Source organism: Lepidothrix coronata, unplaced genomic scaffold, assembly GCF_001604755.1.
Source record: "Lepidothrix coronata isolate B3197 unplaced genomic scaffold, Lepidothrix_coronata-1.0 Scaffold0, whole genome shotgun sequence".
Taxonomy (NCBI): Eukaryota; Metazoa; Chordata; class Aves; order Passeriformes; family Pipridae; genus Lepidothrix; species Lepidothrix coronata.
In genome coordinates this window covers 10,263,987-10,288,606 of record NW_016690180.1, presented here as the reverse complement: position 1 = coordinate 10,288,606, position 24,620 = coordinate 10,263,987, and the positions used below count along the sequence as shown (strand labels likewise).

General features: G+C 39.8%; 1 protein-coding gene across 12 annotated transcripts in view; it reads right to left on the bottom strand.

Moving 5' to 3' along the window:
• The window catches only part of APBB2 (amyloid beta precursor protein binding family B member 2), a 182,356-nt gene that overhangs the window by 75,129 nt on the left and 82,607 nt on the right, over positions 1–24,620 (bottom strand). For all 12 annotated transcript variants that reach the window (XM_017824818.1, XM_017825378.1, XM_017825610.1 and 9 more), the window contains one exon: positions 21,339–22,139. In XM_017824818.1, coding sequence (XP_017680307.1) covers positions 21,339–22,139 — 801 coding nt within the window. The remainder of the gene's footprint in view (positions 1–21,338; positions 22,140–24,620) is intronic.

Sequence of the window (24,620 nt, the reverse complement as noted above, 5' to 3'; positions counted from 1 at the left end):
CTAGCTTCATATCTGATGTCTGTCTTCAATGCTGGGATGAAGCATAATGAAGAGCTGGCCCAGAATATCACGTGCGTTTCCCCTTGTGTCCTGGGCAAACAAGGGGAAGCACAAGAAAGGAACTGGGAAGACAGGAGGATATAAAGGATTCATTAAAAAGGAAAGGGATGGGGAAAAGTGTTTCTTCATGTTCTGAAGTTCCAAAATCTTGAAATAACAATGTTTTCCTTCTGTCTTCTAAATAAAAGCAAAACTAAAGGAAAAGAAAGCCAAAGAAACTGAAGACTTATTGAAAAGATGCCAATGACTTCAGCAGATCCAGGATTTGATTCTAAAGGAAGCATATTTCTCCCCCACCCCATAAGTACCCTGAAGATCAAGGCAGGCACTGGAAGGGAGGGGAAGTACACGTTGTCTTAAGAGTGAAGACAAACAAAATTCAAGGAGCACTCCGCATTCAACAGCACAATAGAAAGAACACAGGTCTTGTGTATTTTTATCCCATTTATTTCTGTAGTGGGCTCAATGTGTAAGTTGCTTGGGTTTAATAAAAAGAAGACTCCAAAGATAACTCTTCTCCTCACTTGCCACACTCTACAACAAAATCAATGGTATTACCTACTCTTGTGATTCATACCAATGATGGCTATCATTGCAAGAAGCACGAATGCTATTTCAGAAACAAATGCACCAAATACACAAGCCACCAGAACAAGTAATTATAAATCAGTCTGTCTAATTTGGGGAACACTACTCAACAGGGAGTGATAAATATCCAGAAGCTGATCATTTGTCATCATCTTTGCTCACACAATGCAGCTGGTTGTCATGACAACCCTGTCATTCTCCTTGCCGAATTGCTGAACCAGCCACGTGTGTTTGGGGAGAGGAAGATTCCATAACAGTTTCCAGGAAAATGTGCTGAAATGTGGCATTTATAGGCATACATGTAACCAGACAACATCTGTGCCAAAATGAATTGCTATTTTGATCAACTGTAACATAAATCATAATCAGAAAAGACTGACATCTTAAAAATTCTGTGGAAGCTTGGGATGAATTGTCTGCTCTATTTTTTTTCCCATGTCATGTGATCTTTGTCCTGCTGTATAAATCATAAGTTACTACAAGCATAAGGGGCATTCAAGCAGAGATGACTACCTTAAGGAAGAGAGAGGAAAGCAGATTTGTCAACATTCAGGGGAAAAAAAATCCTACTACTAAACCCATTTGTTTTGCTGTCTTGGCTTTTTCTCCCTTTCAGTAATGAAAGCCCAAGCTGTTAATATAAGGACCTAAGTAACAGTGCAACAATCAAAGAAAACCAAAGGCACGTGTCTTCAGCAGAAGGGTTCTGAAGAACTATCGATGATAGCCCTGGATAAGGGCAGAGGATGATACCAGTTGTCCTGTTTAAATGGGAGGATTTTGGGGATCTCCAAGTTGTTTTCTCAGGAGTAATACAGCCTGAGGTCCAGAGGTGAAGCTGTGAGAAACCAGTGCCGCAGCTCGCATTTGCAGGAGCTGATACTAACAGTAGCAGCAGTAGGAAAAAGTACTGCTGTAAGACCGCAAGGAAACGTCCATACATTTCTTCTTGGAAAATGGGTAAAAAATAGGTAAACACAAGAGGACTAGCCTGTTCACCAATAAAAACACCTATCCACGAAACAAGCAGCTTGTAAGGTACTGTGTATATTAAATTTGTGACCAAAAAAGTGCTGAAAACGCACCAGTGGTTTAGTTATTGCTGAGCAGTGCTTGTATAGGGCTGAGACTTTCTCTTTTTCTCTGCCCCCAGAGAGAGACTGGCTGGGCATTGGTCTTCTGGTGCTAGTATTTGCAGCACTTTTTATATATGATTATTTTTTCCTTCATTCATAAAGTTTTCTTTATCTTGATTCACCACTTCTTCTCACTTTTATTCTTCTAGTTCTCTTCCCTATCCTACTGGTGGGAGGACTGAGCCACCATAGAGGCATTCAAAGTAAACTGGCCAATGCAAGGTCCAAGAAGAAATAAGCAGGTACCATCTGGGGTGGAATGAAAAGGAGTCCCAAACAAATGAGGGCAGCATAGAAATGAAAGCCCTTTTCACCAACTCTGTGCTTAAATCAGATGCTATCTGAATAAGATGCACCAATACCTTGGAAGACTTCTACCAAGTAATTTCCAAAGAAGTCAGAATAATTTGCTAGTGTTCTAGAACATGATCTACTCTTGCTTATAAATAGACTTTGCATACCACAGAATCACGGAATGGTTGGGAAGGGACCTCTGGAGATCATCTAGTCCTGCTAAAGCAGGTTCACCTAGAGCAGGTTACACAGGTTTGCATCCAGGTGGGTTTTGAGTATCTCCAGAAGCAGACTCCATAACTTCCGTGGGCAGCCTGTTCCAGTGCTCTGTCACCCTCAAAGTGAGGGTGACAGAGTATGACCAGTATCAGCGAGTTTCCAGCTTATTTGAAATGCTAGTTCTCTATTCCTTCCACTAGATGGCAAAAGCTTTTACTTTAAGAATAGTTCAAAACACAGCAGACTGTACCTCTAATTTGGCCTAAATTCACTGTGATCATGCTCTGTGTGAATGCACCCTAAAGGACCTCCTCACTATGGAGGACTCTGAGCAACAAATAATTCATCAAGAGCAGTATCTTCATCATCATTAGAAAATCAGTAAAGTGGTATTGCGAGTTAGTTATCAGGGTTAAACCAGTCCAGCAGCAATTTGCATCTGCTTTTCTGACTTCTTTTTTTTGGGCATAGAAATTCTTCTTCCCATGCTTTTCCCCACAGAAAGCAGAACTCCAGCATATGACCTTGTGTTCATATGGGTTCATACCATATTAAACTACTTTGTTTTGTTTCAGAAGCAGGGTTTTGTTTGGTCTAAAGAGGAAAAATTAAATGGCCATCCCAGTCAAGAGACTGCTAGACTCACACAGTGAAGCCTGCACACGCTCTGTCGCACCGGCAGACACAGTGTGCAGCTCACCAAGGACAGCATGGAGTCCAGCCTTCCTTACCCTCACAAAATGTATTTCCCTCCTAAAATAAGGAGTGATTCTCCTGTCCCCTCAAAGTGAATTCATATGTTAGTGTCAAACCACCCACAGGAAAGACGATTAATTTTGGGTCATGAACAAATATAATCTGGAACAATCACACAAAACACAAAGATTCAGTCTATAAATACTGACAGAAAGAGATGTCCTTCTGACTTCAAGACACAAGATGCCTGCAGAGCAGGAGGAGACACTATGCCAGCATCTGGCATACAGCAGCAACAGCTTCAACTCTCCACAAAGGAAGTCCTGCGCCATAGTGCTTTACTTACAACTAACACCCTTGTTTTACAAGCTTCAAATATTACCGTTTAATATCTCCCAACCTATAACTCTCCATTTTACTAGGACTGGCTGTAGAAAGAAGTGGTTTCCATCTCCCTTACACCTTCTGCTAGTAGCTACTGTTACTTACCTTGACACAAGCCATGAAAGACAGATGGACAGATCTTATTTCCTTACTTAACTATGATAAACCTGCCATCAAGTCCTGGTACTAAAGAATGGGAACAGTTTTGGACTCCACAATTTCAATCACATTTGCTTCAACTAAGGAATAGCTTTATATCCTCTCTATATCTATTGTAGTCCCAACAGTTTAAATTTGGTGATGTTAGTGAATGCCTCTTTAATGAGAATGAAATGGAGTAGTAGGACAGAGTATGGAAGAAGGAATCTGACTAGCTGTCACCATTTTCTTCTCCTTTTTAGAACAGGAACTGCAGGAAAAAGATTTGCATTAAAAGTCAGGTACTAGGCAAATGGCAATTTTCTTCATCTAAAATGAAGCCTACTGACTTCAGGAGAGAACAACGTAAAGAAGGACTGCATTTCTCTAGAGAATATCCTACATAAATACATTGATATAGTCTAAAATTTGAGAGACATGCTCATTAGTGTTTTTGCATATATGAGTGGTTAATTAAAAGCCAGTGAAGTTGCCCAGTGGCACAGACATACAATTCAATCGGTGGCTTGACTAAAGCTGCTTTTCTTTGACAGCTTCATTTGGAGCACTGTGCAAATGCACTAGAAAAACCTTTTCTGAATTTAATAATTAAATGAAAACAGGACATAAAATTGAATTACAACAGAGTTACTATCTGAAATTAAATGTTTTACTTCACAAAAAAATCAAAGTTTGCAGGAATGTTCATTTCCCCTCTCAGATGCGAGCTCTGCTCATCTCTCAGTCCATGTGAATACATGGCACCACACACAGTGCGGCAGGTGCTCTAGGATACCATGAAAATGACTACTTAATCTTCACACCAACCTTATGAGGCAGGAGAGTGCAAGCCCTGTTTTAAACAAAGTCAGGCAGACGTAGGAGAGAGGTCTGAGATGCATTAAGTAAGTCTCCTGGAGTCATGCCCACGCTCTGTGTACTCTCTGGGATCTGTGCAGGCTCCCTGCACCCAAACACCAATCACAAGATGGTGAGCAGAGATCAGCCACTGTCCTCCAGTGTGTCTACATGTCAGAGTCCCCTTCCATCCTACACCATAGACTGCTCTTTCCAGTGTGGCATAAAGCAATTCCTACCCCATCCCACCCAACTTAGTCAGTTTAATACTATTAGTAAAAGCCAGAATGTCACTTTTAATAATCTATATAACAGATTACTTTGCTACTTTAAAGCTGTAGTCAAATGTGCATTAGAGAGCAAACTGAAGCCTCCAGGTTTTTTCCAACATAGAAGTTAAAGACCCAATATTTCCCCATCTTCAAATTAATTTCATGTTGCTACAGTACCGAAGAGAAGGGAGAAGTTTATTATGGTGAAAATCCATTTTTGCCATTAGAGACACCTAAGCATGAAATATTGCTCAAACATAGGAAGCAACACAGTGTCTCTCACGGCCTACAGCCTGCTTGAAAAGAGAGGTGCTAAGGGAGAAGCTCAGGCACAGCAGGCAGCTACAGCCTGCGTTGTACGATGTGAACTCCTCACCTCCACCTCACGGCCTTCAAATTTTGAGACTTTTTATAAACAAGACCCCAATTACCAAACAACTTTAACCTTTTCAAAAGTAATTTTGCTTCAGGTGAAGTAAGTCTTCTCCTGCACAGTGCGTAGGGCAGACATGAATCACAAGGTACAGCATCTACAACGGGAAACCTTTATGAACAGGGGTTTCTGACAGTGATGCAAGTGCCAGGGAACTGGCTGTATTTCGCCCCCCCGGGAGAGGGAAGCATGCTGATAGTGCACACGGGGCACTCACAGCCCTTCAGTTTATTCAAGTATGTTGCATCACTACATTGGTATAAACTTTCTATTAAATCTTTATTCATGCTGTCCAGATACTTTTTGCTATTAAGAAAACTCAAAGATACTAATAATCTTTGAAAGCATCCATCTAACATTAGAAATATCATTATTTTCATTCTCGTATCTACTTCTTGGTGCTCCAGCACCAAAATTTTGCATTTATTTTTCAGAGATACGGATTTATACACATAATAGAGGGCTGCAAGTGGTCTTGGAAAGCTGGAAAACCACTTCTATAGGATGAGAAGATTGCCTGCCATGGATTTCTATTTACTTTTGTTGCAGTGCATAAACAAAAGACTACGGATAGATCCTACGGGAACTATCCATTTCAAGAGCTGTTTGTCAATGCACAACCTTCACTTCTCAGTTTCCTTCAACACACAAAGATGTCCATCTCCTGGTTTTTATCAATTTCTTAAAAGAAGTTCTTTACTGGTACTCTTCTGATCTGTTACTTCAAACCCTCATACACAACAGCAGGCAATTAATTACCTTTTGCCACTCTTGAAGAATCAAGGTAACCAAGTTTTTTGAAGATAACACTTCAGTACTCACTAGCAGTTTAAAAGGTTACACGTTGGGAACTAAAATCAAGACAAAAATCCTTATGCCTACTGTTTTAATGTAGAATTGAACTATCACAGGACTAGTGCATGCACATCCACGTGGCCTAGTATAAAAATGGATGTAGGAGAATTAGAAAAGACAAACACAGATAAAAATGCTTCTGCAGAAGAGACACCGAATGTAGTAGGATTCTCAAGCTTGGAAAAGAAGTGGCAGGGAGGAGGGAAGGATGTCACAGAAATCTGTAAAATCACAAATGATGGGAAGAAGGCAAGGATGGAAAGGAAATCATCATTCACTGTTATTCACTGCTTCCTAAAACAGAAATGCAATAGGAATCTAATGAAATTATTGGAGAGCAATTTTATAACAAAGGGAAATACTCTTTCATATAATACATAATTCAATTATGCAGTTCATGGTCACAGGATGTTGTGGACGCCAGAAATATAAATGAGACAAAAAATGATTAAACAAATTCATGTTAGAAAAGTCTGTCAAGGGCAATTAAAGAAAATAACATGAATGACATACCAAGTCTGAAAGTCCTAAAACTACCAATTGCTGAAAGTGAAAAAGATACAACAGGGGGAGGACCACTTTATGCTAGCCATGCTTTTTGTTTTAGTGAACATGTAAGCTTCTGCTACTGACCACTGCAAGAGGCAATCCATAAAGAACTACAAGAGCCTAAGGTCTGCTGGAAAGGGCCATTTGGTGATGTACAATACGGAACTGTAACCTCTGTAACTCTTGTAAAAGCCCAGGTGTCCAGTTAGTATAACAGTGAAAAGTGGGATTAACAACATTATTGAAAGACTTTGATAGAAGTTACCACAGCATTTATACTGGGTCAGATTAAAAAGCCACATCAGATATAAGAACTCTCAAACCAATATATCCAAGCTTCCTCTAAGGGATTTTTATATATATATATATATATATATATATATTCCTAGAAGGAAAATACACAATATATGTGTTCTCATAAATAGAAAGGTACAGTTTCCTACCCTGAGATACAGAAAAACCTTATATGACAACAGCAATGCAGGAGTTATGGGACTGAATATTATTATCTCTACACATTTGTCACCTTCAATTTTATAGTAACATGTATCCAAAAGGAAGAGTTTACTACTTTTAAACCAAATTGTACAGAGCCATTTTACAGATACAAATTTATTTATAGACAAATACAACTGGTCTTAAATATCCTTATGAATAAGGAAAGGGGAACATACACTACTGCAAAGAGTAGTAACTAACAGCAGATCTCATCTAGTGATTACTGCAGAGACAACTGCTGTGGAGAGGTAATTAACCGCTTAGACTACAAGCTTTTACACGTGACAATTACTATAGTTCAAAAAAACTCTTATATCAGTAAATGTTTACAGTCTTGCTCTCCTTATATTATTTGCAGAAAATTTGAGAAATAGCAGAGATGACAGCAACATCCTGTACGTGAGATGGTACTCAGAAATTCAGTTTATGCACTGGCAACAAATTCTCAGTTAATCCTGTCACCTTCTGAAAACAGATTCAGGCCAGAAAAACTGACTGTGGCCAGCAAAACACACAATCTTGACACAGCATCTGTAAAATGATAATCCAAAAGAAAAGTAACCAAGTCAAAATAACCTGATCTGGTGGCCTTTACACTGACCCTTTTGCAGTAATGCTACCAGGAGAAAACAAAGAGTTTTCTCTCTCTTCTAAACTTTGACCACCACCTTACCCATCAGCAAATCATAAAATCCCAAAGCACATCCCACCAAAAGATCTTTAGCATATTACCACATGAGACAGTTGATCTGTTCATCATTGCAGAATTCAAGCTGCAAGGCTCATTCCTTTCAAAAAATTTACTTTTAAAACATGAAAGAAATCAAATACTATTGTTGTCAATTTACACTTTTTTTTCAGCATTTTTGACAGAAATTTTTACAATTTCATGTCTTGTGATATCTGGTACTTTTTAAAATCCCAACTCCTGGAATCATAAGAAAATTGCAGCTTGTCCATTAAAAAAACCAAACAAACAAACCACCCAAAAAACCTCTCATTACAGCCCATGGAATCTCCAATGTCTCCCTCTCAATTTAAAAAAAAAAAAAAGCTAAAAAAATAAAGTTAGAATGAAAGCTTAACCCTAAATGATGAACAGTGACCTAAATTTACTCTTGTTTTTTAATATATATTTATTTAAAATATATTTTAATATATTCTTGTTAGACAGCCATTTGGGGGAGGTGTATTTGTTTCAAGAAAAATTTATAACACTGTTTTCATTTTTAATTGGTTTATTGGCGTAAACTGAAGCAATTACTCATCTCTACTATAGCTTTTATAAATGCATGATATCTATAAACATTCCTGTGCAATTAAAATGAGTATGTAAAATTAAATGTGTTAATAATAAAGAAGCAACATCTGAAAACTCCCTTGCCTCCCTTCCAGTGCTCCATCTGTCCATCTGCCCTGTCTGCAGGGATGGTCTGCAGATGAAAACAAGTGAGATCTACTGTGAAAATGCTAGATATATTCCCCCTACTGACTATAAAGCTTCTGTTGTACATTTGAATATCTAACGTACAACCGATAATTATTATTACTAGAGTATTTAAGTGTGGTCTGTAGGGAATTAAACTTTTAAATCATTAGACTTTGTCTGTCTCCCCCCCTTTTTTTTAAATACTGTTGAATAGTTACTGGACTGATGGTAGCAAAATTTGGTAGTAGTGAACCTGAAACGTTGGTTGAACATATAGAGAGCATCTCTACTTACTTCATGCAGAGAGACAATCCACCCTTTTGCATCATTCCTGGAAAATCATAACTAAGAGTCTCTACTCAACTGGTTTTATGTGGGACTGTTGAAGCTTGTCTCAGATTAACAACAGTCTCTCTCAAGTCAGAGACACCTATCCACTCAAAAAAGGCAGTTTCCTCTGGGAAGTGTTGAGGACACTAGAGCATGCACCACTATCTTCTGGACCAGCTCCTTGAAACTAAAAACAAAGTGAATGTGGACAGAAGTCACTGGGAGGAACACAGAATGGGGTGTTGTTATTTAACACCAGCCAGAAACCAAGCACCTCGCAGTTTCCATGTCACCCTACTCCCAATTAACTGTGGGATTAGATAGTCTCAGGAAAGAGGAGTTTCACATAAAGAAGTACACTAAGTATATTTAAAGTACAGAAATCTGGTTCACAGTTATGGAAGAGAGACTTCACCTATGACATCAAGAGAAATATACAAAATCACCTATGACATGAAATCAAGTGAGATATATAAAATCACCTGTGACATGAAATCAAGAGAAATATAGAACATCGATCTTCTATTACTGAACATACATTAATTTTGATGATGTTGGTGAGCTCTATGGATCACAAATCTAAAACATCATTTGTTAATTTACTACTGAAATAATGAGCATTCATAAAGATACCTTTACAGTAGTAACTACCAACTGTGCACACTGCAACCTAAGCTGTCAGATACCAGCTGATCTTCCACTAAACAGATAAAATAATTGCATTCAATATCCAGAGCTAAGTGACATTGTCAACCAGTGCTATGAAAAAGTAAAACAGAAGTGTTACTTACAGTTAATAGATGCTCCTGTATAGTTCAACATGTATTGATCTGCTACCAGCATCCTTTAAGTTTGCTATATACATGTCCCAACAGCTTCATATTCTCCGTCTGTGCAGCATCTCCAACTCAAACATGGGAAAATACACTGCTATCTTTAAACAGACACTTACTTAATTAGTCTATCCAGGAATGGTACTTTGGATGAGAGGAAAGAAAAGCCACCCCCATTCAACTGCCGATAGATATAACAGAGGAAACACCACATGTTGACCATATAAATGACTGCATTCTCTAATAAGCCAGGAAAAAATGAGAGAGATGGCTACACAGGAATTACAGCAGCGTGTGCATACAGTGAATTCTCTACTGAATTGATTCCAGCTTAGAAGAGATTGATGTATTTTTCTGACTGACTCTGCTCAAGAGACATGCTTTTGAAACAGTACTTTCAGCCCACAAGCCTTTAGATATCAATCACATCAAGATTTAATCAGTTCAACTTCGGACCGGAATAGCCCCTCATCCTGCAAATCAACCCCTGGAAATATATTTATGTTGTTTTTTTTTCCTCAACTGCCTCTATAAACAAGGAAAGTAAAAGATTAGGAAAATGGAAAGCAAAGATCCACTCTCTGAAGACAAAATTCTTCTTAAGACTGCGAACCTCAGACTCCCTGAAGGTGCATTGCAGGCATGGTAGAAATTGATTTAGTGAAAGGCTTCTATTAGTTGTTCTCATTGCAAAGTCCCTCCCCTTGCTATAATCAATAATTTAAGCAAAGCCAAGAATCATGTCAGCCAAAATGACCAGGGTAACTCGACTGTCTCTTTCTTGCAGAGCAGAAGCAAAATTAAATTAAAGTCTGAATGGAAATGTATTCTAATTTAAAAATTAATTTGGTCAATCTGAATTGTGCTTTTTGGCTTTCATTTTGAGTAGGGGAGGAGGGATGGGCTCCTTTGTTCATCACTAAAAACTTCTCAGGTTCAGAGAAGTGCCCAAAATCCACTTTCAAAAAATAAAAGAAGCCACAGCCTTAGAGTTATGTGCAAACAAGAAATGCGCTCTACAGAGTTAAAGCTCTTACTTGTATATTATGACAGTCCTGTCTCTCAGTGCCCTGCAATGATCTCTAAGTTAGTAACTGATGCAGTGTTTGATATAAATTGAGCCCTGCAGAATCCCAATTCAAAAGGAACTAAAAACAAAATAATAGGAAAAATGCATTTAGTTAAATTGTGTCACTGTTTAGGACAAAATCGTTTCATTAAGAAACAGTTTCATGAATAGTTCTGAGAAAGACTACTTCAAGGGTTTTGCTTGAAAATCATACTAGGTAATAAATTAGTCCATTGTATCAAATTACGTACATATAAAATAATTAACATAACAAATAACAGTTAAAAACAATCCCTGTAACACAACAGCATGTAAAAATGGATTAAATGCCCCAGAGACACTATTAGCAGGGAGCTTTTTAAAAATATGTGCTACAGATTTGGGGTTGTAGTCCCACTCTCCCCCCAAGGATTTCTCATCACTGAAGTATCACAGATAAAACCAGTGCGCAAACTGAAAGACACACACCACTAAGCTTTAGCAATCCAGATCTCAGACACTGCAAGAAACCCACTTAATGTCATTACCTTCAGCTCTGTGGCATCCAGATATTGGACATTTATGACCTAATGCTGAGTACCCAGGGGCTCCATACATCTCAAAATGAAGCAAACAAGTCTTAATAGCAAATGTATGTGCTTTCATAGGATTGCTTACAAAAAGGCTTCATGTCCCTTAAGACAGGCCAATACATCCTCTTTCAAGCAAGGACTGAGTTCAGAGCAAGGTCTCTGCAGCATGCCAAGTCCTACCATACATTTCTGGCTCATGGAGATGCTCAGTACTGCTCTGAAAGTACCACCTTCTCTTGATGCAGCAGCAATGAACTCAAGGCCCACTGCAGCATCATCTATTGCATGTTTTGGTGGTACATAATATGGGGTTCTGTATATTCAATACCATAGCTTGCAACAGCACAGTTGTGACTCAAGGGACCCACAACCCCAATTCAGCCATGTCATTAATTAAAGCTGATTTCAATTTCAATCAGCTAAAGCTGACTTGTGTGAGAACTCAGCACATGAGGAACAAGTACACTCACTGAGAGACTGCGGTCTAAAGGAGACACTAACTCAGGGAGATTAAAAGAAATACCTACAGATGTAAACATATCAGGGCAGGAACTCAAGGAGTTCCTCCACAGCTGTAGTTACTCTCCTTTTGCTTCCCCCTCCAATGAGTCCCTCCTCTCAGCAAGCCTCCAGGTCACACTCCCATCTTCCAACCCATCCTCCCATCCCCACAACTCTCTTGTTCCCCCAACAGCTTTCTCCTCGGCCGAGAACAGCAGGGAGACCAGCTCACCACTGCCGCTTGGCCCAACGCTGGTATCACTGCAGGTGCTCACAGGAACAACTACACGGCCCAAGCTTTGTGTTTCCACTCTGCAGAGTGCAAAGAGGCAGGAATCACTTCTGTGCAGGAAACTGCTCGAACATTACCAGCCATCCCCAGCTTGTACACCTAGATGAATTGCTGCAAGATCCTCCAAAAACTTGGGGGCCACTGTTAAGACTAGAGACTGATTCTGCTGAGTGGCAATGCTGTTCCTCTACCACACCTCCTGCAGCTGAGATACAGAAGCCCAGAAGATGACAAACCAGCACCCAAACAGGCTGCAAAGAGCTTTGGAGCACATAGAACCAACCTGGAAAAATATACCCTCATTCTCAGCTTGCCTTAACGAACAGGGGCCTGCACATAAAGAGTCCTCCCAAAGGTAACAGTGTTTTTTCCTTCCCTTCCACAGAGATTTCTATATCCATTTCAAAGCATCAATCAGGTGGATTGAAGTTTGGCCTGACTTCTATGCAGCATTCAGAAGTGCTGAGGCAGAGGTTTACTGGATCGATTTTGGTCATAATTTGTTATTACTTGAACAGCTTTATGAAATGGGAGCTTTTTTTTTTTAGAAGAGGTGGTTAGTCTGATATCAGCTTATGGTATCTTTTCTTCTGTGCAACTTCCTGTCTTGCCATCCTTCTGAAATGAGGATCCTGACTTTTTCCCATTACTTTCTCTGGGTTTTTTTCTATGATTTGTTTTCTCTTCCTCTTTGCTTCAACCTGTGTCTGACAATCCTAGGCACAGAAGAGCTTTTACAGCAAGGTGCATTCAACCTCAGAGAGGACATGCAGGATCCAAAATTACACGTCCATCCCTAAACTACAAAAGCTTGAAAAGTTTCCAAAAATAGTTTGTCAAGTTAAATACCTGACATGATTAAGCTATTCACCACTTCTGAAACTTGAGTTTGCCCTACAGATGCTCAGAAGAGTTTTCCACTTTGCTACAGCACACAAAAAGCATGCTCTTATATTTCTTAACATTACACGTCAATGTAAACTACATTATGGTGTTAGAGGAAACTTGCAGTGCTCTGAACATCTTGTGAACTACTCTACAACTTCCACTCAGGCAGTAGTATGATGCTGGCATTCACTTCCCTGTGCAGTCTTGCCACCACCTCTATTCCCCATTGCTGCCTTTCACTTTCCCCTGTCAGTATTCCACATGTTCTGGGAGAAAGCCCTGCATGCATTTGTCTACCCCACAACTACACATTTTACTGAGTAGAAAATATTAATGTTTAGCAAAGTTCAAAATCGTAGTACTGCATTTATATAAAGCAGCACTAAGATTTTTTCTGGATTAGGAATTATGTGCTTTATTCATCTAGCACAGAAAGTGTCCCTGAAAAGACAAACATCAAACACGAAATGAAGTATCGAGGGAAAATAACCCAGCTTTTTAGACTCCCATCAAGTGGCCAGAAGCTCAGCTGGAATAAGGTCAAAATCAATGAAGCTGAGTCAGTCAGGACAGGGCCACATTTGACACTATTTGAAGCCAAAGCACTCAGCTAGCCACAGAAATGCTTTAGTAGCCAAAGCAAAGCCACCATAAGGCAACTGTCTTCGAACTCTATCTCCCCCAGTCCCGGAGCACCCTGGGAGAGATATCACACTAGGAGAGAGCTCTGTTTACAAAGAATATGACAAACCATCCCAGACCCTTTAGGCACAACACAGCAGAGGTTAAACATAAAGTTATTTTTAAAACAAAGGCAGACACAGAAGACAAACAGATTTAGTTTCTGCACTGCAGGGCAGATGCTTCAGACTCTGTCCAGCCGGTTAATTCATCTGTGAGTGTTACTTAATGTACATCCTCCTCAGCCTGTGGTTGCTTCTTCAGAATTCAAGTCCTAGTTCTTGCCTCCTATCTGTTGTCTGTCTTGGTCACCATCAGGCACCTCAAGGGACATCAGGAGGGCAGTTGATTCAAGTCCTCTCTAGGGAGGAAAATTAATGGCTCTGATGAACTGAGGAATTGTTCTTTATCTTTGTTAGACAGTTAAGTATGAAACTGCAACCATGACCATACAACACATCCTGGAAAGCCTCTTCCATAGTCCCAAATTCTGGTAATTGCAAACAGAGTTTGGGAGAGGATGCTAATCACCAGTGTTTAAAACATCTATCCTTCCATTTCTGAATTTAAGCATATTAATTCACTTTTAAATACTTATTTTTATTAACTATCCCAATTCAAAAGGGATGGTGGCTGACCATCACTCCTTATTGTGGAATTTTTGGATTTGAATTCAGAGCACTTATCCAAGCATCCAAGATATGGATTTAGGTAGCTCCACTGAGAATCACAGAGTAAACCCAACCTGACTGCCCAAACACAGCGAGCAGCTTCCCTGTGTAACCAATATTGGCAGAGTGTACTCAAGAGAATCACCTTTCAAGGTCAATTTGCTACCAAGTTCAATTTATTTTATGGCCTTCTAAGAGCAGACCCTGATACTGTGAACACCAGGTTACCGTGCTGCCTTTTAGGTTTTATTTCTTTTTAACTGGCTTACATTTTCTTCCCTAAAATCCTCTCATAGAGGTAGCTAAGTAAGAGACAGTCAGTTAATCCACATACAGAATGTTACCTACATAAACACTGGGGATATACAGCAATAGTCACCCTTCCTAGCAGTCAGCAAATGGTGAAGTCTGAGACTATAAAACATGCATTGTTCTTCAGATGTGGTTATCAGTAATATGAAAGATTAAAAGAAATACCAGCTCAATATTAAAAGTTGCCAGGCCTTTAGGATGCATAGCAAGTGTGAACTAGAGCCTCTTATTCGCAAAAGTCTGAAAATTGGGGGTTTACCTAGAACCCCAAAATTGCATAGGTGATGTGTTTTCTCTAGTATTACAGGACTTGTGTTAATCCACAGTGTAATTGAATGTATTTCTGCTACCATAAATCTTTTTCCCCACTCAGGAACACGGAAAACTTGTTCTGTAGCAAATAACATACTTGTTGTCTATATCAGATACGTACTGTAAAGAAGAGTGCTTTTAAGAGGACATTCATTTTAATTTTGTCAAAGACACTGGTTAAAATCAGAGGCAGAACTGACCATTGGTATAAATCTTTCCGACTACTTCATGATTTGCTGTAATTTTTATTGTATTAGAGGGCTATTCTACCCAGATGTACTGTTATTTCAGAATACCGGGCTCTGTTTACAAGAACAACACTCCTGATCCCCAAGGGCTAGTCTCATGGCTGTCATTTCTGCACTAGATTGAACTTATTTATTCATAACCAGCTATAAAGCTGCCCTGCTGGATTTGCTCAAAGAGTAGCAGCAGACAGGCATTTGGTATACAGCAGTGGCATATAGCAGCAGCACCCCTGAAAAAGAGAACAATTCTGGTTTTGAACTCCCTCTGATTTCAACCAGGGAGAAGCAAGGCATTCTGTAAGCCAAAGACTGAGGGGTTGGGGAGCCAGAGGAGGCTACTGCCCCTGCACAGTCTTCCACAGCTCTGAAGTGAGGAGGGAGGGTGTAAGACTGCCAGTTCCAAGTACAAGCTCAAAGAAGGGGTTTTACTTTAAAAAATATACAAGGCACCAAAAATTCGGATATTTCAAAAGGGCCTTCAGTGCTTTTAATGCCTTGAGAGAGAATGCAAGGGAGAAAATACTACACATGTTTTCTCAGGTCAAAACCCGCACTTTTACTGGCATAAGTTTAAAGGGCAACATTAACCAAAATAAAGCATTCCATAAAGCATTGATTTAGCATATGCTAACCCAAAGAACTTAGCAAAATCCAACCCATCCAGCTCTAAGTTTCCCAAAATATCAAGAAAGGAGACTAGCAGAAGAAGAAGTAAAGAAAGAGAGAGAAAAGGAGAGATGTATAGCTACCACCCAGAGTCTCATGCAATTCCAACTTCCACGTGACCAGATGGTAGGGTCTGAACACATGGAGACCACGTCTTTGGTTTTATCTGCTCTGGCTTCCCTGTGGCCCCCCCTCCATGTGGGACTTCTGGCCCACTGGCCACTCCAGAGGCTCTGGGGAGGGGTGAGGGGCAATGCTTCTAGTGTGCCAGCCATTCTGGGGCTGGGTTAGGGGCTCCAGGGTGTGGTGTGGGGCAGTGCTCTTGGTGTCCAGTGGCTGACAGCTGCTCCAGGGCTGCCCAAGGAGGCTCCAAGGGGCTGGGGTATGGTATGGGATAAGGTACTACCTCACCTTCGTGAAATTCGACCTGTTCCTTCCCTCCCCCCCCACCTGAGTTGGTCCAAGTCAATAATTAATATAATAATACAGTGTCTCACAGAGGGTGACTGTCCCAGAGCAAGAAAAACCTGTGGTTCTCTAGCACTGAGTGTCTCACATCTCAGGGACCTTCCTAATTATGGGGCTATTCCCTGCTCTGAAAGGAAGGGGGTTTCTTCAAATTAATATAAAACAGGAAGCAAAAGCAAATTTCAGTTTTCTTCTTCATTTTGAGGAAGAAAAAAATTCCTTTTATTTCCTATAGAATTCTCATTTCTAGTTCATTAGAGATTATTACACAGAGCACTGCACTTTACTATGGAGGAATAATTTTCCACTGAAATAGCTTTTCAGGTGATGCAAAGATTAGGAAATGTGCCTGCCTTCTACAGATGTTCTGGTGAGCTCCTTAAAAAAAAAACAGAAAAGAAAAAATAACAGCAAGCCACAAACAGAAAACAGCTCTAGCATCACCCTCATCTTCCCCTAGGTTTGGGCCTGAGGTATATGCTTTGCTGCTGCTTGCATCACACAGATTCATAAATGTTGGTCAAATTGCTTAATACAGAGAGAGAGAGAGAGAGAGTGAGAGAGAGAGAGAGAACGAATTGGTAGATGGTATAATAACACAAGATGTGTTTCCTTTGAGAACTTTAAAAAGTCTTTGAAGACTAGGCTAAGGAAATTTTCTTGAGAGACATGGAGGAAGCATTCCCCATGATTTAAAACCAGTTCTGGTCCATTTGCAGTTTTAAAAACACTTGGAGCTGGTGTCTGGTTATTCACAAGACTTTCCAAATGACAGTGGATTCAGCTGGATAGAGACAGTAGGTCCCAGGGGAGATGCAGTGCCTGAGGCCAATGGAGGCAAGCCTGCTTGTTTGGGGAGGACTGCCTGTAGTGCTGGGTGTCAATCAGCTCTTGTGGCAAGTGCCTGCCTGTCTCTAGGAACGGCTGCCTGAAAACACATTAGGGCTTGGCATGTGCTAAACATCTTGATGACACCCCATTGCTTTGCTTACTACAGGTCTTTTCTGCTTCTCAAATCACCTCAGACTCTTTTTTCGAGGTACTGAATCTCAGAAGGAAGGTTAGATAGCTGAAAGTGCTCATAAAATGATCTGAAAGTTGAAGTCAATGCAGTTCTTGTCAAGATGCGGATACAGCTAATTTTCTTGGAGAAGAAAGAAGAGTTTCCTTAAAACACAATTCTTCTGCTGTACTGTGCTTGTGGTGTTCAGTGCCCCCATTCTTAACAGACTCTATCGTATCTGTTTAGCAATGTTAACATTTGTTTAAATAAGTCAGTTGTTTTGTATCTTTGAGTTGTCTTGTCTCTTCCCTGAGAGAGAGGGTCAAGGCTCTTGAAAGCACCTTTTCATTAAACCACATGTACAAGTATCCTGCCCTAAGGAGAGTTCAGGAGGATCCTCAGTGCAATCAATTAAGAGTAAATTTTGCAGGGCTTTTGAATTACCTAACTCCAAAACACATGAAAACAAAACAGTAAAAACACCTCACAAAACAACATTCAGTTTTCCAGGATTTGAATTGTGTTAACAGAGGGAAGAGGAAACACAAAACAATTCTGAAGCCCTAAATGAAACATATTATTATTTTCAATAGGAAAACTCTCAGGAAAACAGTATTTCTGTCATATTTCTGCATATTACTAAAGTGCTAAAAAACAATTTCTAGATCAAACACTAATAATTCTCCATATATCTGCTGGACTAAACTCTTAGTTTTATGGATTAACTGTTCTCAAGACTGGGGATTTCTTCCCTTCCCAGAAGTCATATGACAAACTCTACTGCAGATTTTTCTCCTAGATGCCTTTCTCTTTTTGGTCGCTAACACTTATTACTGGAGCATAAATGCAAGGGTTGGAGAGCACTGAGCTGTGAAGATTCCACACGATACTCTCCTCCTAGCCCACATGCAGTGACAGTGAAGAGCCCTGTCCATGCCCAAAACCACGGACCTCTAGGACAGGCATCACCAGGGCTCACTGCACAACTCTCCAGTTGGGAGGGCTTCCCTTTACCCATGTTGGCACACAGGGGCATCATGGACTTAAAGATTACATTAAAAAGACCGGAAAGATTTACCACAGGGGAAAGCACCACATCCCTCTGTATCAGATGTCCTGAGCAGGCTGGGGCAATACCTCCAATAAAGGATGTTTAAATCCAGATCAGACAATCATACGACAGCTGAGATACCACCAATCCTTTCTTTCCAAGGACTTTTTTTCCCGCCTGCTCCTAAACACGGGCTCTCACATCTGCTCCATGGGTTCAGAGGGACTACATACAGACTTTTGGGAATCACTTGGGTTTTCAATCAACCGCCACTGACATAAATGCATTGGATGAATTTTCTGCTTGTAGGAAACTACTGCTCTGTCTCCAGCATGACAGAAGGGTAGCAATGGGTTTTGGGAAGCAGCAAGTGTCATTTGGTTTCCTTCAGAACTTTTAATTCTTCCCCTTGCTGTGCACCCAAGTTATTTGGTTTTGACCTGGTACGATGAGAGCGAATTCTTGTTGACTGGCACCACAGTAACTCAAGCAACTCTTGAAAGGGAGATAGAAAAGGCATATGTGATTACAGTGCCAGTAACTGTTCTTGAGCCTGCCTCAAAAAAGAAAGTTCAGTTCATATACTGAGCTTTTATTTCACCTCTTATTGTATTACTCTTCAAACACCCTTGGAGATATACGAACTTGCCTAGGGACAGCACATTACTCAACTGCAAAAGGTTACAGCCCCTGAGAACAACTTGAAAATTTGCCACTAAATAACTTGCTCATTTGGGGGCAAAGAGATATTTGCATCAGTTGTGACTTCTGCTGTTTTCTACGCCAGCAGCATTGCTTTTTGCACTCCCTCCCTTTTTAGCCTCATGAAGGAGCCGTAGAAGAGCCTGAGAAACCAGCCTGTTCTATCATGTCCAAAACCCATCCTGGCATCCACAGCAGCTCCCCGTTTGATTTCTTAGCTCTCTTCTGTTGTATCAATTGATGGTCTATTTTGGAAAGAAACTATAAACACTTACTGAAACAATTTTATCAGTATGGAGGTAAATTGAAGATAGCAAATAAGCCCAAGGCACAGATGTCTGTAAATTGCAAGTTGCAACAGCTGGATGTTTTCAGAGTCCATGAATACTTTTATATATAGGGATCTTAAAACCAACGATCCAATCCACTATGGCAGGTCCTGTGTCATACTCAGTGCTCTCTGATAGCGACCATGGAGATGAGAAAGAAACACCTCTACCAGTTTGATCTTCAAAGGCAATTTTGAGGTTTTCTAGGGCTTGCTGTTTATTTTTAACTCTGCTTTTTTCATAGAAACGGAACTCAGATATCTGGACATCTGCTTTTCTGTAACCGTCTGCTTATAATACATTTGTTGCTAATATGGTGAATGAAGTGGAGAATTTTAAAAAGCCCTTTATTATTTCTGCTTTAGAAGACTGGTGAGCTCTGAAAACTTTGTTAATTGACATTTTTTAATTTTTTTTTTCAAGACAAGGAAATCCCCCATACTCATCAGGGGAAAGTTCCCCTTTATTTCCATACTGCAAACAAAACACATCTCAGGTAACACTTCGTTACTTGACTAAGTAAACATGCCAACATTTCAAAACAGCTCAAAAAATTCCCCTTCCTGAGCGCTGAATGAGCTCCTGCACCATATAGTGGCAATATAGATGTGGGAAGAAAATTTTAAACACATTATTTAAAAAAAGAAACTGTTAGCTCTTAGCATCTTAGGACATACCCTTAATTAGATTATTTGGAATTATTCTAATTTAGTTTTTAGTGAAAATAAATTTTCTACCCATAGTTCCTCATTGTCAAACCAGAGGAAAGTACAAAGACAGAAGGTGCTAACAAGCTCAGAGTTAAAGATACCTAAATACCTCTTACTGACAGTTTCTCCAGAAAATGCTATTAGTGATGTCACACATACTACATCAAGTATCCCAAGAAATAATACTAACTCAAACAGCAACCTTAGTAAACTGAAAACTTTTTCATTTTGCACAATTTCATAAAAATTTTCTCTCTTAACAGGAAAGGTCTGTTACATATCAAAAAGAAGATCAGAAGATCCATAATATGTCCCATAGTGGGGATTTCCGGGTTTGATTTTTAAGACATGCTACACGTTAAAATAAAAATCCCTATTGTCTTAATCATGCATGACTGACATGTAATGCACCTGTGAATCTGGACCACAGTGGCCTTCAAACAGCATATAATCTCTGAAATCATTTAAAATACAAACCATATACGATGAACTTCTTTAGCCCATGGCACCCTTAAGAATTGGATTGCCTCTCCTCATTCTGACAAAGTTGTACCTTTATATACTGGCCAAAATATGAAAAAATGTGACAAAGTCCATTAACTAGAGTAAATGAGATCTCTAAGTTTTAAAAGTATGTTGTAAAGATGTATTGCAAAGCACAACAGAGCCAAGGCAGTAGTCATCATTACTGATTAAATAAGCCCAGGTATTAAAATTATGAAATGCCATGACTTCACCTTTTGAGTTACTGTATGGAACTGCTGCAAATGGAAAACAAAACACAGAAATTAAATGCCTCAAGGTGTGGAAGGACTTTTTTTTTAAAAAAAAAGCATCAGCAAATGACTGGGGTGGAGTGGGCACACTCACAAAGTTGTGCATTAGAAAAGTAAAAATCTTTGCTCAACCTAAAAATCACTGCTCAGAGAAGTTTCTTTGCTGTGTTTAGGCACTTTAGCATCTTCAGACAACCATGTACCTCTCACAACATGTACCCATTGCTCAGTGAAAAGCAATTATTTATAAACTAGTAAGAGGTGCAATTAGCATATTTTTATATTTTTAGGATCCTGTCTACAGCACTCGCTGGGGCCTTTCTTAAAGCCTCTCCAATCGAGCAGGAGGCTGCAAAGCATTCTCAAGCAGACAAGGAGCTGCATGCAAGGCCAGCACTGATATTTTGATGCAATCACTTCCCCACTGATATTGCTAAGCCATCTCTCTCCCAGCTGAGAAAAGTTAAGCAATGTGTTTTTAAAACAGTGGCTGTGAGGAGCCTTTGTTTGCATACCTGTTTCATCAGGTGAGCTTGGTGAGGCACTGTCCTGGGACAAGGTAGTCCAGCTGGAGTCCTCATCACTTGGGGCCAGGTTTTGAATCCTATGGAGGGCACAATCTGTTTTGGCCCCAGTTTTTGGGTGATCCTTCTTAGTCTCAGGGCTTGATGACACTGTGGCAACCTGGCCATCCTCTGGGCTTGGCAGCTTGTTTTGTTTCCGGGGCAGGACTTCCCCATTGACAATAACAGTAGAAGCCTGGCTGTTGCTTTGTGCAGACTTATCCTCCATCGCAACAAAACCCTGCTCAAGCTCTCTAGCTGATGTCTCTAGATCCGCATAGTAATTCAGGAAGCTCTTGGTCCTCCTTGGCTGCAAAGGTAATATTTCACAGCCAGAGGAATCTTGTGGGATCGGCTCTTTGCCTTCAAACTTCTCAGAAGTTACACTTACGCCTGCAGTGGTACTGAGGTTTTTGTTGGGATCCTGCTGTCCCTGCTCTGCAGCTTTCCTGAGCTGGTTTTCTCCATTCTTCACCAGCTTTATATTGGCAGAGCTGTTCCCCAGAAGGGGCTGAGCTGCTGGATCGGAAAGACCCATGGCTGTCTGAATGTTAGTCAGTGCGTATTTTTTCCTGCATTTCGGAGGAGTGCTGTTCTTGGTCTCTGTGTGCCTAATTTCTGCATTCAGGAGTTCGTTATGAGAGGAGCGCAGGTTAAGGGTGTTCGGCGGGGTGGCGGGGCTGTTGCGGTTCACAACGTCCGTCGTGCTGCCGCTTGCCATAAACACTGCCAACGCGTCCACACCAGAATCGACTGGAAAAGCAAAAGAAACAGTCATGAAACACATTCATTATATACACTATTTTGCTAGGGCTTCTGGTAAAGGGATGTAGCACTTTACGTAACTGTTTCACAGGAAGAAAATTACCACAGCCTAAGTGGGTAAGAGAACAGACAAAAGCTTAGCTTATTTAATAAGGAAAAACAGAGGCAGAAAAAATTACAGAGAGATCATCAGGACCACGAAGCTGAGAGAAAGCAGAAAGTTTGACCCTATACAAGACACTTTTAGGGCAGATTTTACATGTCTGATTCTGTTGCAGGCAGGCTCTGGGACAGCAGAGGTGCCCTTTGCCTTCCAGGCAAATGCCTGGAACTCCAGATATCATCCTTACCATAATTTCAATTTTAGTATTTCACCTCTACCTCTGATGAGGAGAGAAAGAACTCAAGTGTTCATCATTAGCAAGCAGAAAATTTGAGAAATTTTAAGCAGACTGAAGACAGATGCTGCTCCTTTTTCATCTTAGAATAGTACTGTTACGGTTAAGCTTGACTGGCTGGTCAGTTGTTGACTCTTAAAACCTGCATTTTCTCTGCTATTTGTCTGTCTTTCTCTCCCCTACCTCCCCTGCCTTTTTTTTTTTTTTTTTTTTTGGGGGGAGGAGGAAGGAAGTAAAGGGTCAGGGAATACGAGTAGATTATTTCACAAAGGTGTATTTGATTTCTAGATCGAGGGGGGGAGGGGGGCAAAATATCCTTCTGCAATTTGATCAACTTTAAAAAAAAGAGCTGCTCCAGAGATGGCTCACCATTTCTACAGCTCATGAAGTTCAAGCTTAAGGATAAAGCATTCATCCTAGGGCAGAGTACATGAACTTCACCATTAAATAATACCATTCTTTTGTCTACTTGTAGACAAGTTTCTGATTTTTGATAGGTAGGGGCATAGATCACATTATGAAAAAACACTAAGTTTATTCAGGGAACAGATTTTTAGACTATTAAAAATGATCAAAATACATACTTTTTTTTAAATTATAATTTGCTCTTGTACTGTCTATTTCTGGCTTCCACTAATCTGCACGAGTACTCCCTGAACATCTCAATTTAAATACTGTAGCAATCACTGTTGTTTGATTTCTGGCAACCAAATTAGAGGCCAATTAATAAATCACTCCTATCTGTCACAACATGAAACACTCTTTCTGTTGTTCCTAATTCTCAGATATCACTGTCTGCTTATGTTGCACATAAAAACATATCTGGGGCTTATCCAGGAAGGAAAAGCTGTAATTTGAGCTAGTCAGATCATTCCAGCCGAGTTGTGCTGCATCTTTGTATATTTGATACATGACAGAACCAACTGCTGTACAGATTTACAAGAGACTAAATATATGGGTTTTAAAAGAACATATACATAAACAGAGTGAAAAGGAGGACTTCACAACATTACCTAAATGCAGGCATAGTTGCTAGCATTCCCTCTTTTTTGATGTGTTGTCAAAGCTGCTCACTTTCAAACATCACTCTGGTTCATTTAAAACCAAGCAGATCAATTAATTAAACCCTTTGTTCCCTGAATCACCCAACTAGAACAACTTCTAAAACTTGTTAAAAACAGAATTTAAATTAATTTTACAATTTTTCATGTTTGTCCATTTCTCAAGCCCCGGTCAGTCAGTCTAAACCAATAGCAAATTCTTCAGAAATCAGATCCCCCCAAGCACACTGTGCAAAAGCCATCAGCTTAGGTAACAGTTTATGAACATCCTATGGACAATTTCAACTTTAGACGCAAAAGACTTAGAAATACAACTATCACAAAATTCAAAGGAACTTTATAAATGACAAATGAACAACTTCTCAGACAAACACGTCATTTACACATAACTCTCTGGATCTTACCTAAAACCAACCAGGTCTAATGCAAGCAAGGTCACGTCCAACCATATATAATGTTACCAAAGAACATGTTTTACATGAAATGACCTCTGTATACAGACTGGCTCCTTCGGATTTTTTCTGAATCAGTTAAAAGTCTGACAATGTGAAAGTCACATAAAAGAATAAAGTAATAGGACGGGATGATTTCCACCAACCACTTAACCTTTAGAACTTATGGAATTGCACAGTATCTAGAGATTTCACTAGATTATATTTTACTTTATGCTTCAGCAAATCAAAACAAGCATTTACATTTTTCACCAATAAATACAACTGCCACAATATGGAACAAGACTGAATTTTATTCTTCTCCTTTGTTACAAGTGAGCTACTTCATGCAATGTTTGCCACTATTTTTATGACTAAACAAATTTCTTAAAAAATAATCTTCCTAGATAAAGCTTAAGTATTTGCCTGCCAGCTTATCTTTAGACAGTCCCCTGCTGTTATCATTTTACTGATCAAAAATAGTGTTAAGAATAAGCCCCTAGAAACATTGCAACAAAATGTATTATGTTTTATTAATCTGCTTGATAAAGGTATTCCATTGACTTAAAATGAACATTG